Source organism: Ceratotherium simum, chromosome 6 (assembly GCF_057802395.1).
Source record: "Ceratotherium simum simum isolate JZ-2026a chromosome 6, ASM5780239v1, whole genome shotgun sequence".
Lineage (NCBI taxonomy): Eukaryota > Metazoa > Chordata > Mammalia > Perissodactyla > Rhinocerotidae > Ceratotherium > Ceratotherium simum.
Window position 1 is genome coordinate 57,341,991 of NC_141905.1, and position 18,494 is coordinate 57,360,484.

Below are 18,494 nucleotides of genomic sequence, written 5' to 3' on the forward strand. Positions count from 1 at the left end.
CTGAAAAATTCAACTGACTCTTAAAACCATAAAGGTCAAACACATTTCAAATTTGGTGTAATTCTATATATTTTACAATTTTGATTATGATCCTATTGTTTTCCAATTCATTGTCTAAATGATTGTGAGATTCTTTTTTTTTTAATTTTTTTTATTATTTATTTGTGAGGAAGATGGGCCCTGAGCTAACATCTGCCAATCCTCCTCTTTTTGCTGAGGAAGACTGGCCCTGGGCTGACATCCACGCCCATCTTCCTCCACTTTATATGGGACGCCGCCACAGCATGGCCTGACAAACAGTGCATCAGTGCGTGCCTGAGATCCAAACCGGCAAACCACGGTCCACCACAGCAGAGCGCGTGCACTTAACCACTTGCACCACCAGGCCGGCCCCCAAGGTTCTTTCTTTTTAAAGCTGTTTCTTTATGACATGCCTCCTTGGTCTGTAGCCTCCATTCCTACTGCCACTAGCTTCTTTCAGGTCTTTGTGCAAATGTCACCTCCTCAGTGAGGCCATGTTAGTTAAAACTGCCACCCCAACCCCAGCATATCGCCTTTCTTTCTTTCCATAGCACTTATCACCATTTGGCCTAGTCTAGTTTATTTATTAACTGTATTTACTGTCTGTTTCCCTCTAATAGAATGTAAATTCCAGGAGGTCAGGGATGGTCTGTTTTATTCACTCTGTATTCTTACTGTGCAGAATAGTGCCTGGAGCATAGGATCCACAGAATGAATATTTGTGAATGAATGAATGAATAGTCCAAGTTTAGGCTTCCATTGTCTATCTCCTGCCAACAGCAATAGTTTCCCAGCTGGAGTCAGGGCTTTGGATCTCTGCATCTCCAAGATGTCTCCTTTCTAGACTATGGTCACATCACCAACTAGGCTGACTTACTCGTGCCGCTGTCCTGCTCAGAAGCTCTCCATGTCTTCCCAATGCCGCCTCAGGCTTCCAGCGCTCTCAGAGATCTGGCGCATCCCTCCTGACCCTGGACAGGCTCCCTCCTCTGTGAACACCATTTCTGCCTCTCCCCTCCTCTCTCTCCTTCAAATTCTCCCAGCAGGAGATTGTAAGAGGGGCAAGTTAAATGTCCTCCAGGATGCTCTGAAGACTGAGCGTGAGGATGAATGTTACTGCGTTTCATAAGGCGTAACATCTTCACAGCTGACCATGACTGCTACTCCATCCTCATCGTGTGATTATAGCATAAACTTCTCAATTAAATTAGAGGTGTCCAGAAGGTAGGAGCTAAAGAATCAAGCCAAATTCACCAGTTGACTAGATATGAAGCTGATCTGGTGAATCAGATCACAGTGATGTGTTGGAGCCACCTAGCGCCAACTAATAAGGACCAAAGGTTAAATGTTCTGGAACTTTGCGAGCTGGTTGTTAAGCAGTCACATGCTTCCAGCCGCCTATCTGACCCCCGTGCTTATTTCTGGTTTGTAATCCAGAGGGAATGAGATGTTACTGGTTACCTCAGAAACACCATTGAGTGAGAAGGAGAGAATTAACAGAGAGGAGAAGGGGCAGTTGAGGGAGCGAGGATGAGTAGTTCTGTTTTAGGCATTTTGAGTAAGACCCATGAGAGGAGCATAGATGGGTCTGACACTCGAGAGAGAAGAATGGGCTGGAGATAAAGTTTTGGAAATCACTGGATACTGGTAGTACTGGAGGACTTCCCCCACATGTCCAGGAGCCATTGCTGACCCCAGTTCCCCCCAACAAATGGTCAACAGCACAGTCATCAGGGCCTGTCACTCTCACTTCAGGCTCTGTTCAGATTCTCTTTGGCTGTCCCAGTTCAGTCTTTGATGAACTCATACCTAGATTATTACAGTTGCCTCCTAATTTCTTCCCTTCTCTCTCCCTCTCCAATTCATCCCATTCATTACTGCCTGATTAATTTTCCTAAGGCACCATTTTATCACCTTCTGCCTTTGCTCAAACTCCTTCAACAGCTCCCAATTCTTTGCAAATAAAATCCCAACTCTCCTATTCAAACTCTTCCTTGAGGCAAGTATCTGTACTTTCTCATCTCCATGCCTGATACTCATGCTTTCAACATTTTGTGCACAGCTGGAGTTTAATAAACGTTTTTTAATAAAGACTAGAAGTCACCATAAACTACTATTTTCATCAATTCCCTTGTTCTTGCCATTATGTCTCACCTTGTAGACAAAAGTGAACCCCAAGTTATAACTAAAATATAGAATGTTCTTGTATTTATTAACATCAAGGATACATAGCTACAGATTGCTTCTCAATGGCAAGAAGCAAATTTTCCGAGATTTTTGTCATTGAAGAAACCCTGCAAGTTTTCCAGGGGAGGCAGTTTTAAGCTCCAGGAGACATTCACAGCCAAGAACCAAACACAGCTGTTCGGACAGCAGAGGAAGCTGGCGCTCGGTAAAAAACCGAACCAAAACAAAACTCTGCTCGCACATTCGAGGATGGCAAGGTTCCCAGATCTACAGCTTGAAATGAGTAGACGATACAAGATATTTGATATCAAAGAAAATAAAACTGCCGGAAGCAGAAGTTTGCTCTCTCAAACTGACTTCTTCTAATGCACAGAAACAGAAGAACAACAGGGCTCCTAGGGATAAAAATAATGTTTGTTGATGGGAAGAGGCCCACTTCACCGAACCAGGGAAAACCTGCAACCCTCTGCCTTTTTTCCTGCCCCATACTCTCACGCTCAGTAAACAATCATGTGGATACCAAGTATCACCCAAGATGGAAAAACCAATCAATAGCAAACTAAGAAAAGCAGCACCTGTATGGGAGCGTGAGGGTGGCAAGCAATGACCAGGTTTGCTCTTCGCTTCCTTGTAGCTGTCGTCACCTACCCAAGCCAAGAGCCCTGGGCGTGTCTGCCAGCACATGGGACAGCCAAGGCAAGGTGGGGGGAGGGCTGGACTAGGGCCCAGCACCCCCAGGGAGCAGGCGGGTATGTCCATATTATCTTACTCATCCCTGACAATGCAATGCAGTCGGCCATAATTGCCATTGTACAAATCGGAAGCTAAGAATCCCACAAGTTAAGTGACCTGCGCAAGATCACACACCTGCTGAGTGGCAGATGGTTAGCAGGCCTGTCTAACTCCAGGCACCCAAGCTTAGTGCATATGTAGCTGTCAACACTTGTGTTCAACAAGGTGCTATAAATGTCCTAGAAAACAGACAAACAAAAATACAAGCAAGTTGGGAACACACTGGGCTAACCAAAATTAAATAGGTTTGTTTACTGCAAGGCTTCCCGAAGCCTCTAATGTTCTAACTCAAATTGTGTAAAGTTTCTCTGGCTTCCCTAAACTTAATTCAATACAGAAACTTTTGCTTTGCCTGGGACACTTCAGAGACTGGCGTTCCCTGGAACTTGTGCTGGGAATCATTGCAGGACACCCCTCCAGTCTCACTGAGATCCTGAGTCTGTTCTGGAGTGGGCCTGACACCATTTTTGGAAGAGTCTAGGAAAAGCAAAAGGCCAGTGGGAAGTACTCTGATGGAATACTTCTCAAGTGTATGGGGACACAGGGGAGGGATGGGGAGGCAAGGGGGACAAGGAGACTGAGCTATTATAACAATGAGCACTTCTGAGTACTTGTTGCATGCCAGTACTCTTTGAAGTGCTTATTTAGTCCTCCTAACCTCCTATAAGATAGAAATCATTACAACCCCCATTGCACGGATGAGGAAATTGAGGCACAGAGAGGTTTGGTCACTTACCCAAGTTCACACAGCTCATAAACATCTGGTTGTTGTATTCAGGTAGTCCGGCTCCTTAACAACTGTATTATACTTGCTCATATTGACAAGACATTTAGTTGGGAACTTGTAGGGTGGAGAAGGGCGGTCATGGCAGAAGATTCATATCATAGTTACCCAAACAGCATGAAAGCTTAATAATAGTAATAATATCAATTTACATTTGATTTCTAGTTTATTCTACATTTACTGGTGCCTACTGTACAAGGTGCTGTGTTAGGTGCTGGAGAGTCAGATGTGAATACAACCTACATGATTCCTGCTCCAATAGGATTTACAGTCCAATGGAAGGTACACACAGGATTAGAGCATTACAACACAGAAGGACACGTGCTCTGATAGGCAAGGAGGCATAGAAGACAGTGGGAGCAGGGAGAGCACCTGACCTGAACTTAGGATAGCCCTTTGACATTTTATAAAGGACTTTCCTGTCTATGATACTTGAAAGGAGGAAAAGTTGGTATGTATTTCAGGGGGATCAGATCTTCTTGTCCCCAGGACCACTCCAACGCTTGGAATTCTAGGAAGTCCCCAGAATGGGCTGTCCACTGTACCGTGTGATCCTCCTCTTGGAGCTTCTCCACTAGGAAGTGCAGGGCTCTGGTCCCCCCTAATCTCTGCCCCAGGCTTAGTGCAGATGCAGTAACACCCCCTTGACTGGGATTCTCTACCACCACCAGCCAGCACTTAACTTGATCCTGGGCATGGCAGGAATAGGAATGCTCCCCACAAATCCATGTGCTCCCCTGCATTTTAATTTCTCCCACTGCAGTTAGGTGGGACCATATGACTAGTTATGGCCAATAGGCTATGACCAGCAGAAATGTGTATCATTTTTGAGACAAAGCATTTAATAGCTGGTGCAAGACCCCCCAGTGCCCTCTTCCCTGCCACAGTGACCAAGAAGTCCTCATAGTCTAGGTGGTACAGGTACAAAAATGTGAAGCCTCCCCATCAGCCTGAGTCTTGAGTGGAATAGAGCCCTCTACCTACAAGTAGCATTAGAGAAAGTAAACTTTGTTGTGTGAAGCCCCTGAGATTTCAGGGTTATTGACCCATATACTGGACCAAGGGTGTGCTCAACACTGAATCAGAAAACGATGGTTCAGAAAGAAGAAATTAATTAATTCCTGCCATTAGCAGCATGGCCAATGAGAATAATAAGAACATTGATCTTGGTAGTGTTTCATGATGTTCAAGACACTTTCACGAGCATGATTTAATTTAATTCCTGAAACAACAAAAAGACTTTGGTGTACTCAGACTCATTTTAAGGTGAGGCTGAGGGGTTCACACCTCCCTTCACCAAGCCATGACAATGGCTTCAGCTCTCATAACTGTCATCCTAGCACAGGTCACATGACATGATTGGGAAGGACCCTCATAGGCGGGACTAAGGACTTAGAAGCCACAAACTCCCTCCCCAGAGTCAGCTTCAGCAAGTTATCCAAACCAGGCAGAATTACACAGCCCCTTCCATTCCTCAGTGCTGGAATCCTACTTAGTGGAGTCTTGCCTGGCAGTAAGATACGACTTGTACATAAAATATAAAAGTGTTTGTCCCTCAGCCCTGTTCTGTAGTTATCAGAAAACATACTCAACTGCTATTTAGCTTATTCACAGCAACCTTACTGCCTTTGAGTCATAGCTTTTCACTAAGTTCACATGGTGTCATCTCAAGTTAATTTTTAAAAAATAATTTGTTTTTGTGGTTACAAACATAATTCATGTTTATTATAGAAAATTTGTAAAATACAGAAAAGCACAAAGACAAAAATAAAATCATGCATAAGCCCAACAACCAGTGATAACCACTATTATATTAGGCTTGCCATATATCTTTCTAGTCTCCTCTGTCAAAATTGGTGTTACACAGCAACTATTATTTTGTAAATTGATTTTACAATTATTAGATTGTGAACATTTACTCATGTTTTTTAATATTCTCTTATGACATGATTTTAGTGGCTGCATAATGTTCTATCATGCTTTATCCCCTCCCTGTTACTGGACATTCATGTTGTTTTAAATCTCCTCTGCACAGACAATGTTGTGATGCACATCGCAGTGAATTCATCTTTATGTGTCTCTCTTTCTTAAAAAAATGGTAATGCTGGGTCAAGGGATTAGGACATCTTAAAGACTTTTTCACTCTGTTGTCAAATTTCCCTTTAGAAAGTGTATATCTTCAGCAGTGTAGTAGTGAGTCCCCATTCCACACACCTCATTTTAATTGGACAGTGTATCAGTCAAGGTCCAGTTAGGAAAAATGAAAGCACACTAGGAATTTCAACAAAAAGAATTTAATATAAGGGACTGGTTTCACAGGCATTGGAAGGCTAAAAAGCAAAAAGAGAACACTGAGATAACTCAGAGAGTAACTGTAGGAGGCATGTCCCACACCTAGTGCTGGGGGAACAGAAGGACAGAGTTGGGGTTGTTGAAACCCTCAAGGCTGGAGCAGAATCCCCATGGAGCTGGAACACAGATCTCTGAGGAGCGGGTGCTGCCTGTGCTGCTGGCACTGTAGGAGTCCATAGGAAAATCCTTGCAGAGCTGGGACTCAGACCTCTGAGAAGGAGATGTTCTGGTTGGTGCTGGTGTCTCTGAAGGGCATGGTGAGGCTGTGTCTGGTTGTGGGAAAAAAAAGTTAAAAAATAGCTGTGTTACCGGACACAAACACAGGTTCTTTACCCACCACACAAGAGGGGCCAAATAAAACTGGAACGCCAGGCTTATGGCAAGGAAATGTTTTTATTTCGGGTGACGTCAGCTGGGAGACGAGAGTGAGCCCTCAAATTTGTCTCATCTCCCCGAAAGATGGGAGGCAAGGGGTTTTAAAGGTTGCGAGGAACGTAGCTCCTTGTAGGGAGGGGGAGCCGGTGGCCTTGCTGGTTGGCGCTTTCCCACCAGCCTGCATTTGGCCTCGTGAGGCTGCTCATAGATAGGGATGAGGATGGTGAGATAAGGGAATCCACAGGTGGGTGTCCTTGGTTGTCTGCCTCCATGATGGGTGGTGGATTCGGGCACCAGTAAGCCAAGGAGTTGGGTCTGGGAAGCTTCAGCTTCTTGATATTCTCTGGATATCAGTTTCCCTGTAATAAAACTTCAAAAAACCCAAAACTAGCCAAAACTTCAGTGTGAGCCCAGTGTGAGGCCACCTGGCCTTTTAACAATTTGTAACTTGCGTTTGCCTTGTGAAGTTCAGGGATAGGAAGGTTTAAAAAACCGATATTTACATATGAATGTAACTTAGAGAAGCAGGGAAAGGGGATGAGCGCCTTTGGTTTTAACCCCATATATGTTGGGTTTACGTAGGGAAACTGATATCAGGGCTGGCATCACCTGGAGAGTGGAATCAATCGCTGCCGCCGGAGTGAAGAACCATTACTGAGAAGACCCTGACAGTATCAGCAAGCAGACCAAAAGGATCAGATCCTTGTCCTCTCTCCAGTCTTGTAGTCTCTCTCTAGTGCCCCCTATTGGCAGAGCCTAACATGGAGCCAGCTGAGAAATGAGAAATGGGGTTTGCACAGTCCCAGCCCCAACCTCATAGAGCCCATCATAGAAAAGTAGATTTTGAGCTCATAGGCAATAGCCTAATAACCAGACAGACATCATCACATTTTTAATTTTTGTTGGTAATCTTTTCAATACCGGTGATTCAAAACAAATTAAATAAAACATTGGTTAATATAAAATTTTGGTGATTTAATGGTTTTATAAAACATATAGATCTCATTTCAAATCAGACTGGGACTTCTCTAAAAACAAAACACCAAATTACTACCAACTGACTTTTATTTAAAGTGTTTCCTCTGTGCCAAGCACTCTGCTCAGCAGGATCCGTGGGTTACCTCAGCTGGCCCTCCTTTTACAGATGGGAAATCTGAGGCTTAGAGAAGTGGAGCAACCTCCTCAAGGTCACAGCCTCAAAGCAGTGGAGATGAGATTTGTACTGGTAGCCTGATGTCAGAGCCTGAGCTCTTAGCCGTATCTCTGTAGCTCTCCATCCCCTTTACCATTTCGTCGATACACTGGTTCTTCCTCTGGCCATACCATCGGGATGAGCACAACAACCCCAGACTCTTGCCAGAATCTTTTGTTTGCTCCATGCTGTGGGGCCACTTGGTAGTTAAGACTGCGTTCTCACATGAAGCATTCAGCACTTCAGTAACAAAATGCCTAACAGTGAGGGCCAAAATGGGCTGTCATGCCCAGATTTTCATCTTTAGCAATCATAGCATACTGGAATGGCAGAGCTGGATTAAGGTCCTTACCAGATGTCTGAATCCCTCCTGAAACATTTCAATAAACAGTTGTTTGGACTCCATTTGAACATTTTTCCTAACCTGTAATATGCCACTCTACAATGCAGTCTCTTTCTTTTTAGACAGCTCTAGTTAATAAAAAGTTCTTACTTGCACAGAGTTAAAATCTATTGCTCTACAAGTTCCACCTGAAGATTTTTGATCTTGCTCTCTTGACTGTCACAGCTTTGCTTGAAGGCAGCTGTCATATAACTCCTCCCCTGGTTTTGTGGTGAGGGGCTGCTGTGCTTTTGGAGGTAGCAAAAGTCTCAAATAATATGATCGAGTGGGTGAGCAGAGCTCAGATTTGTTATTGGCGCAGACGCATAGAGAGGAAGGCTTCTTGGGAGTTAAGAGCACAAATTTTAAAATAAGACAGATCTGAGTTCAAGTTCTAGCTCAATCATTTCCTACTTGTGACCATTCCCTAGCTCTGTGACCTTAAGCAAGTAGTTTAGGCAAATGGGGATGCTAGTACCTACCAGACAGTGGCGTGGTGAGGAGTCATTCGGCTAAGGCTGGTAGGTACTTACCTTGGCCACGTAGTAGATGCTCAGGAAATGAGATCTATCAAGTGTATTGATGAAAGGCACTAATTTTATTTTGCACATAAAGTTATGAAAATGTCTCTTTATGGCAGTAATTCTCATCTAAAGATCATCCTATTCCAGCCCAAAAGATCAATTTTAGAGTTACATAATAGACAATTCTCCGGACACTGAGAAGGCTGAGATATATAGCATTTGAAGCCCGAAGCCCAAAATTCAAGATCTGGTTCTGCACCTTATTCTGTGATCTTGAGTAAACTGTCTGAGCCTTGGTTTCCTCACTTAAAAAATGCACCAACATAGCTAAAATCTCCACCATGGAGTATGATGGAGCGATTAGAGGCAACATGCTAGAATACAGAGCAATGTGGATGGATCTGAAAACATAGTTTTGAGTGAAAAAAATGTGATCAGCAGAATGAGAAATATAACAATGCCATTTATGTAAAATCAAAACAACCATACGCAACGTATAACACCCATGCAAACTACAGAAATCCAATGTATTGTAATGATTGTCTATGAGAGAAAGAGAATGCAAGCGAGTTGGAAGGTTAAAAAGGGATCAAAAATAAAGACAAAGAGGGGCCTCAACAAGTTTATAAGTAAATAAATAAATAACATGGGAACAATGAAGCTTCCCTACCTTCCTCACAAGGTTATTCTGAGGATCTGATGAGATTATGCCTAGGAAAGAGAAAGTTAATTTACTGTTTCCATTATGATCTCCATATTGAATAAATGAACTGAACAGAGATACAAATTCCCCGATGCTCTTCAGAGAGAAGCTGTCGCCAGGGCAGGGCCCAGGAAGCCTTGCCCTGGCTTCAGAGTCTGCCAGTAAGGTGACATCAAAGCTCTTCATGAAGGAGGGGCAGGCTCTTCCTCACTTCTGGAGACACCACTTGATGGCACAGCCAGAAGCAGCAGCAGCCTCTTCCCATGGATCCGTTTCAAATGGCCCACTCGAGCCCTCGGAAGAAGAGACCCAGGCAAATGAGTGCCTCGATGGTCTCCCCTCCTCATGACATCAAGTTCCAAGATTTGGTCCTCTTCATTTTGGAGAAGAAAATGGGAACCACCCGCAGAGCCTTCCTCATGGAGCTGGCCAGAAGGAAAGGATTCAGGGTTGAAAATGAGCTCAGGTAAGCATCACTGATTCCCTTTGTGAATAAGCAGGGCTTTTGTGAACAGCTTCTTTGGAACCCAAGAAACCCGGGTTTTCTTCCACATCTGGAAGAGGTGATATTCCCACTGGGAGAACAGGCTTGAAATCAAAGAACAAATTTGAGGTAATTAGTTAAGGGAAATAAGATGAGTGGGGACGGGATGCAATTATACTGAAATTAGTTGGCACTGAAAAATAAGGTAAAAAATTTTTTGCCTTCCACTATTGAGATAAGGTATTTAGGGACAATAAATAGAAACCTAGTTGAAAATTCAATGCTGAAACCACTCAATTTCATTCTTGACCAAATTAAACAAAACACTACTGAGTTCCATCAAAAAATTTCAGCTACTTTGAGGCAGAAAGAATGGTTGCTTGGCTCTTAAGCTAAACATCTGGTTGTGCTGATGATGTCTGTGATGGGCTAGGATGAGTGACTGTAGCTGACTCACCACGGGCACCCAAATGCGGGCTTGATCATGCTTTTCTAAAGAACAGTGATCTTGTAGAGAGAGGTTTGTAGAGAGAGTGGGGTCTGTAGAGAGAGGGATGCTGGTTAAAGATGCAGGGGAAGCTCTGTCCAGGGGTGATAGACACCATGCTGAAAGTGATGAGATCAGAGTCCAGACAAGAAGGCAGTTGAAGCCAGTATTTGGACCACCTAAACTGGCTCATTCATAAACCCACTCACATCCCAGCAATTAGCCTTGTTGTTTTTCTAACTGTTATATGAGCTTTTCACTGGTCTCAAATAGATGGAAGAGAAAACAAAACAAAACCCACAAACAAATGGTATTAGAACCTTGACGTAAATAGTTCCAAACATAACTGCCAGGGAGCTTGCAATGAATAAAGAATGATGATTAATGTGGTTGGCTGGCTTTGAGGGTCCAAAGAATAGATTGACCACAATTTTTTCAGGAAAAACTGTAAGAATTCTATGTGAAAATAAATTTTTATTTTAAAAATAGTCTTTGATATTTAAAAATAAAACTGACAAGCATTTCCTGCTGAAGAAATGTTGGCTTCAAATTGCTAGAGAAACATATGTCAAAAGTCAATAATCAGATAAAATAACTTTCACAACACCCATAATTCATATGAAAAGTCAATGTCACAGAACATTGTATTTTGTTACTGCAATGCTCTATTCAGAAATTTCTGAGTCTCCCATGGTTTCTCTCTCATCTGATTTCTCTTTACATGGTCTCCTTCCCCCCACCCCCCACCCCCGCCTCTTTTTTTCTTTTTAACTCCCTATCTCATTTGGGATGTTAAGCGTAAAATCTCAGTGATTTGAGGATCTGATGAGATTATACATAGGAAAACAAGAGTTAATTTACTGTTAACATTCCCTTCCACAAAATCATAGATTTCATCTAATTAAGTCTTCCTAACCTTATAGACTTACATAAAATGTTGGAATTAGGGGGAAAAAAGATGACATAGGAAGAGAGATCAAAAACCAAACATTTAAAAAGCAGAAGTTAAAAGCCTTCGCAAATGTGGAACTGCTTTTTGTGGTAAAGAAATTGGGCAAGGGCCAGGCAGGAAAGCGAGAGACAGATGGTCAAGGTACCACTTACATAGAAAGCTCTCTGTTGAAAGGGCCACACTTCCAGCAACGGCTGACTAGTTCGGTTACAGGCACAGCTACGAATACACACATGGTGGCTGAGGCAGGTACTTGAGGAGACGACAGGAGGCAAGTTTCTTTTTTTGACAAGAGATCCAAAGAGGCAGGTCCGTGCCCCAGATGCCTGCTGCCAGAGGCCAAGCCCAGCTGCTCAGGCGACAGAGGAAACTGGAGCATGGTGAGCAAGCCGCTGCTGTGTGTGTGATGGTGGCCAAGTTCCCAGGCTGGCAGCTCAGAAGACACATTATATACAAATGTGTTCTATGGCACAAAAATAAACCATAGGAAGTAGAAGTCCTAGCTCTCAAACGGAATTTCTGTACATATAGATATATAGACTTTAATTGGGAAGGACAATAGAAATTATTGTAGGGGAAAATCTCTAGATAAGATGTCTAAAGACCTCAAATTCTGGCTCTGACCCTTCCCAGCCATGTGGTGTGGGGCAAGACCCCCCCTCTCCTCTCTGACCTTGGTTTCCAGATAAATGGTCTAGTCTGTCTGATGTGATCACCAAATGCGACAATGGATGTCAATGTGCTTCCATAAATTAAAACAGTTCTACAAATGTAACGTGATTTTCTTGTTAATTAGCTGGATCTATTGACCTTTACAGCAAAACCCTAAGGAGAGGGCTCTCTCTCCACGATATGAACTAGGTCAAATAATGTAAACAAACAGAACAAAGACAGGAAGGAAACCCGTAAAAATGTTATAAGTGGTTATTTTAGGGGGAACTGGGTAGTAGGGAGGGATTACAGCTGCTTTTATTCTCCATGTTTTCCAAAGTTTTTACAGTAAGCATATATTTTAAAAATGAAAATAAAATTGGTTTTTAAAAGAAAGGGTACGGGCCAGCCCCGTGGCTTAGCGGTTAAGTGCGCGTGCTCCGCTACTGGCTGCCCAGTTCGGATCCCGGGCACGCATCGATGCACCGCTTCTCCGGCCATGCTGAGGCCGCATCCCATGTACAGCAACTAGAAGGATGTGCAACTATGACACACAACTATCTACTGGGGCTTTGGGGGAAAATAAAATATATATATATATAAATAAAAAAAAAGGGGTACGTCTCAATAGTGAAGGCTATACCTCTCCTTTCTAGTATAAAGGATTCAGAGAAAGAGGAGCTAAGAAAAATAATATGCTCTGAAAATAGGCAGCAACCTCCATAGTTCCTGGCATATTCTTTGGCTGCCAGGAGGACTAAATTTGAGGAAAAATCTGATTCCTACTTCACCTGGGCCTGAACACACAGCTTAGAATCGGTGTACCCGAATGTGTTGAACTATTCTCCAGTATAGGTGCACTGTGTCCTTATATTTGGATTGGGCTTCATTAATATTTATGTTATATTGCACAAGACATGCTATTCAATGTGTCACAGGAAGCTGGTCCTTAAAATATAAATCAAGGGAGGTGTCGAGTCCTTTGAGGCATTTTTGCACATTCATGAAAAGGATACTGAATTTTTTCCGTGGTCAACATGCTCAATTTTAAAGCAACTTCATAATTTTAGAGTTATCTAGGACAAGCTAGAGAAGGATCAGAATCTAGTGCTGGTCACATTCTTATTTCATCCTTGGGTTCAGTACTTTGAACTATTTTAAAACTTGATCTGTCATCAACCGTCCTCTGTGAATACATTAGCTAAGCCTACTGTCCATGTCTTGACCTAAATCGTTGATGTTGAAGAAGAGAGAGCTGTGGCTAAGAAGGATCACTCTCTAGGGGAACATCACTCAGCAGTTTAACACTGGCTGAGTTCTACTGTTCAAGCAGTAGAAACCTACCAGATGATACTTTTGTCCTGCCTAGATCTCCATCATTTGTCTACAAAGGTACCTTTGAAAGGCATTATCTTTGATGAAAGCAAGATATACCATTGTAGGATTGTAGCAACAAATAAAGGGTTCTGTTAGTACCCACTGTGCACAGTATTTGTCAGGTTCTGGAGATCAAAATATTAGAAGACATGAGCCCTGCAAGCAAGGAGTTTACAATTGGACAGCAATGTTAGGAATTTTACCTCTGTCGTCACCTGGAATTAAAAGATAGCACAATATATTTTCCAAGTATGTACTAGTCTTCCTTTTTTTTTTTTAATTAGTTTTTTCCTACCCAACCCTTTACTGTCAGTCTTCTTATGTTATTTTGGTTTAGTTATATGCAATCTGCCTGCCTGTACTTTCTATCCATTCACTATGTAACGTTTGAAATGTGGCTTCTGCTCCACTCATTATCCCAAAACTATTGTCTCCCAAGTCCCAAGGAATCTCATGGTAGTAAAATCCATAGTTTTTTCACCTGAATGTTGATAAAGACTCTCTCCTTGACCAAACTCTAGCGTGGCTTCTAGCAGCTTAAGGCCATGTCCCTAGGATGGGCCCGCTTAAAACGCCTGCCTGAGAAAGCTCAAGGCTGCCAGGAGAATTTACTGTTTGTTGCAGCTAAAACCTGGCAATAGGCAGATAGGCCCCTGAACCCCTTTTAGTGCAGTTACTTTAGAAATCTTGTAATTAGAAATCCTTTCTCTGCCTCTTTGAGATGTAAATCTTCTAACCACCCAGAACTGTCTTCTCCAAGACTCGAGAGCTGGGTCTTTGAAAGACAGGCATTCAAGGAGATAACTCTCTCTCCCAGCTTCTGTGGGAGGGTGAAGACCTAACTTTAGTGGGCACCTGTTCTAACTTACGCCACTGCCTGCTGTCATCAAGATTTGAGAAATCTGTTTCTCCTCTGCATAAGAGCCAATTAGCAAATCCAGGTGGCCTGGTCACATGGACCAATCCCCCATGATGGCCCTTAATGCCTTTCCCTTAGCGCACCCCAGCCTTTAAAAGGTCTCCTGCCTTCTGTTTCCTTGAAGTTGAGCTCCATTCATGCTGGACTCTCTTCCTTATTGCAATAGTTATTACTAAATAAAATCTATCCTTACTGCTTTAACTAGTGTCCAGCTTTGTTTATCTTTGACAATGTTCTATCACTTCAAATTGGCGGTGTCTGAAATCAAAATATTAAAAGTCATTGTTTGCAAAATAAACGGAACACCAGATGAAAAAGATAAGTTACATGCTCTAGAAAATATGATGTAGAACCAGCCCATTTCTAGGCCCCTTCCAGGTCCAATGTCCAAACACATCTTCATTGGTTTCTCTTTACATATTTTCTCACTCTCTCCCCCCTTCTCTTTACACCTCTCTGTGTCTACGACCTAAGACCACTGGAAGCCCTCTCCAGAGAACTTCCTCCCGGGAAAGTGGATGTGACCCATGTCCTAGGGTTGGCCCCCAACTCTCCCACTTGTCTTTGCTTCTCATCTCATCCAGTTGCTCCTTCCTGACGCCATGAGGGCAAGGGCATCGTCAAGGCCATTGTGTAGACCTCACCCACAGACTTTGACAATTTTCTGACACACAGTAGGCTTCAGGAAATATTTGCTCAAAGAATGATTTCTCTGGTGAACATGAAACCAGCCAAAGTTATGATTATCAAGATTAATTTTTGTAATTAAAATTTTTTCTACAATGCATCAGTATTACTTTTGTAATCAGCAAAATAATAAAGACTTGATTTTTATAAATTCAACTGCATGCAATGTAAACTTTAGTCCTGCTCTGTCCAAATTACTTTATATTTCAAAATTTGTGGACTTCAAATTAACAAAAATGTTTATGATCCCATTTAAGGTGGGCCAAAAAATCAGGGCAAGGCCCTCTCAGTCTTAAATATATCAGGGCTGCAAATAGAAACCTGTCTTTACTGGTGCTAGTAAGAGTGTGGGATAAAACCAAATAAAACTGCTGTGATTTTTCTGTTTCAGGGATTCTGAAACAGTTGCTAAGGGAAATTGGCAGGAGGCTTTTTAAACTGTAAATGACTCCATTCAACTGTAAATTACTATTTAAAGTCATTAGTTACAAAATAAGTCCTACATCAGATGGGAAGACTCAGGAATAACCTCTCCAGGGAAAGAAAACAGTTTTAAAGACAAAGGTAAAAGCAAGTGACCATCCCTGAGGACTGGGGAAGTCAGATTGGGTGTCAGTCCGTCTCCAGGCAAGGAAGGATGGCTGCCTCTTTCTTCATGGAGAGTTTTTCCAATTATACTGAGAGACAGGACCAACCAGGAAGAGAAAGACAGGAAGAGTGAGGATACAGGTATCGGAGAAAAAAATCAGAACTGTTAAGTTTTCATTAATTCCATAACTCAGGGCTTTCTTGACATCTGAGCGACACGTTCATAAATCTTATAATATCTTTTGCCATGTGTTACTATATATTTAATCTGTTTCCTTTAATTGTCCCTAAACTTAATTGTTAAAAATAATTTAGCCTTGTCCTAAGGAATAATATAAAAACCATGAAACCCATAAAAACTATGGGTCTGATAAGCATAATTTAAAAACGTACATAGAAATAGAGCCAGCCCTGATGGCCTAGTGGTTAAAGTTTGGGGCTCGCCACTTTGGCGGCCTGGGTTCACTTCCCCATCGTGGAACCACACCACCTGTCTGTCAGTTGCCATGCTGTGGCAGCAGATCACATAGAACTAGAACAACTTACAACTAGGATATACAACCATATACTGGAGCTTTGAGGAGCAAAAAAAAAAAGATTGGCAACAGATGTTAGATCAGGGAAAATCTTCCAAAAAAAACAAAAGAATTGTTTAAAAAAAGTACATAGAAATAAACACATATGTTTTTTAAATGTTCAGTTGTGTACCTGCTAAAATCATCTCAAGTACCTGCAGAGAAATGAATGCCCCCTTGGGAAACATTGCTGTAATTGAGCCCAAAGTCCAGCGTGGGGCAGGTAAAGAGAGAGCTTTCTCAAAGTGGAGTTCTTGGTTGTGGGGTTTAAAATATGTCATCCCCATGGAGAGGCAGGGACTATTTTCCCTTCTTTTGCATCTGGGAGGGGTTGTGACTGCTTAAACCAATAGAATGACACTATGTGACTTTTGAGGCTGGGTCATAAAAGGCCCTGAGGCTTCTGCTGTTCCCTGGCCCCCAGAGCCTCATGTAAGAAATTTGAGCCCCCTCTGAGAGAGGCCACGTAAAGGTGCTCAGGTTGATAGATGTGGCAGAGCCCAATCTCCCAGCCATCCTTGCCAAGGTGCCAGACATGCAGAGCCATATGGAATATCAGCACCATACTGAATAGAAGGATCACCCAGCTGAGCTGCCTGAATTCCTGAACCAAAGAATTGTGAGATATAACAAAATTGTTGCCTTTTTAAAGCCATTTTGGGATAGTTGGTTATGCACCAATAGATAACTAGAACTGACTGACTACATCAGAATCACCAAGGGAGTTTGTCAAAATGCATATTCCTGGGCTTTAGATAATACGGCCCAGGCATGTGAATTTTAACCCAGCTTCCTTGGTGTCTCTGGTAGACACTAGAGTTTAAGAAACATTCCTTTAGAGCTATTGATTAATCAATTCATTTATTCTTCCTACCAATGGTCTATCTACTGACCATTACTATAAATCTGGCCATGTGCTGGGCACCAGGCATGATTATAACCCAAATTATAGCCAGGCAGATTATAACACTGTCCCCGCCCTCAGGGACGCAAGGGACCAAGCCAAGCGCATTTCAGTTCAGCACTAGTCAAAGGAGAGGACCCTGAATCTTCTTCCCTGTGGAAAGCTGAGGTACAAATCCCAGTTCAGAATTGTTGTAATTGGTTCAAGGCCTCCCTAACCTACTCCAAGCCATCGTTAATTGGTCATGGCTGAGAAACTAGGTGCACTTAGAGAACTGCACCCACTGGTATTTCAGGAACAGCCGTCTCAGCAGCGCCTTGGGGTCCTTGGAAGAGGTTGGGGATGGTTGCCTGAATCTTGCTCTCACCTCTCATCTGAGAGCCCAGGCCTCCAGGGTGAGGCAGACACTACCTCAGCCCCAGCCCCAGGTTTATTTGCCCTTGAAAATGACATTCATGTGCATTTTTCTCCTAAGTAAAAAAGTGGTGATAGATGATTCATGACAGAAAATGGGAAAATATAAAAAAATACTTAAAACAAAACATCCCCCAGGGGTCTAACCACAGCCTGGTAGAACGTTAAGAGATTGTTTGAGTCATGCACACCTGGGATTGAATCCTGACTGCATGTAACCTCTGCAAGCCTTGGCTTTCTCGTCTGAAACGACATTGTCCACCTCATAAGACTCTTGTGAGGATTAAGTAAGAATATACACGTGTGTGTGTGTGTGTGTGTGTGTGTAGTTATTATTTTTTCTAATAGTCTGGAGTATTTCTCTTCAGTCTTTTTCTTTTTTATATGCCTGTATGTTATATTGTTTCTTGATTGTTTTACAGCACCCTTCCACCACTTCGCTAGGCATTCTGGATGTTTCTGTGTCTAAAGAAATCCTAGGTGAAGAGATAGGGGTGGTGGGGCAGAGTAGTAAGAGTGGATGGTGAGGGGCCTGAACTTGGAGGATGAACCCCGGGGCTCCTCCTCGGCACACCTGCCTGCCTCCGAGGTTTAGAGAAAACCCTGAGCTCAGAGAGCCTGACAGCCTCCCGTGGCTTCTCCATCTTGGTGTGTAGCTATGGCAACTGCTCTGCCAGATTTTCTGGGACAGTTTTACATGGCTTGCAGTCTTATTGCGGTCCATATGATATTGGACATGAAATACCAAAACACAAATTCCACATGGCAGCAGCAGGGACAGTGTATATAGTGTTACATAGGAAGTGTTATTGTGTCTCTATTTCTGTCCTTTGGAGGGAATCCGGGTTTTTTATTATTATGATCCCCATCCCGATGTTATTACTTCTGCAAAAAGAAGCAGCTCTCTCCACAGCCATGGAAGAAGCACAGAGTTACAGCGGGGTAGCTCAGTGTAGTCCAGAATATAGGCTTTGGGCTAAAATAGAACTAGGATCAAATCCCTGCTCTGCCAGTTATTAGCTGGGTGAATTTTTAATGTTTCCACGGCTCTCTTGTCTCATTTTTTAGATGAGGGTGATAATATCGATGGCATAGTGTTACTGACAGTTAGATGAGGTGATGTATGAAATGTGCCTACTATAGT

General features: G+C 42.7%; 1 protein-coding gene across 3 annotated transcripts in view; it reads left to right on the top strand.

Annotated features, from left to right (window-relative positions):
* The first annotated feature begins 9,575 nt into the window (after positions 1-9,575).
* Positions 9,576-18,494, top strand: part of DNTT (DNA nucleotidylexotransferase) — a 33,512-nt gene continuing 24,593 nt past the window's right edge. For all 3 annotated transcript variants that reach the window (XM_014785603.2, XM_004427891.2, XM_087432967.1), the window contains exon 1: positions 9,576-9,778. In XM_014785603.2, the coding sequence (XP_014641089.1) occupies positions 9,576-9,778 (203 nt within the window). The remainder of the gene's footprint in view (positions 9,779-18,494) is intronic.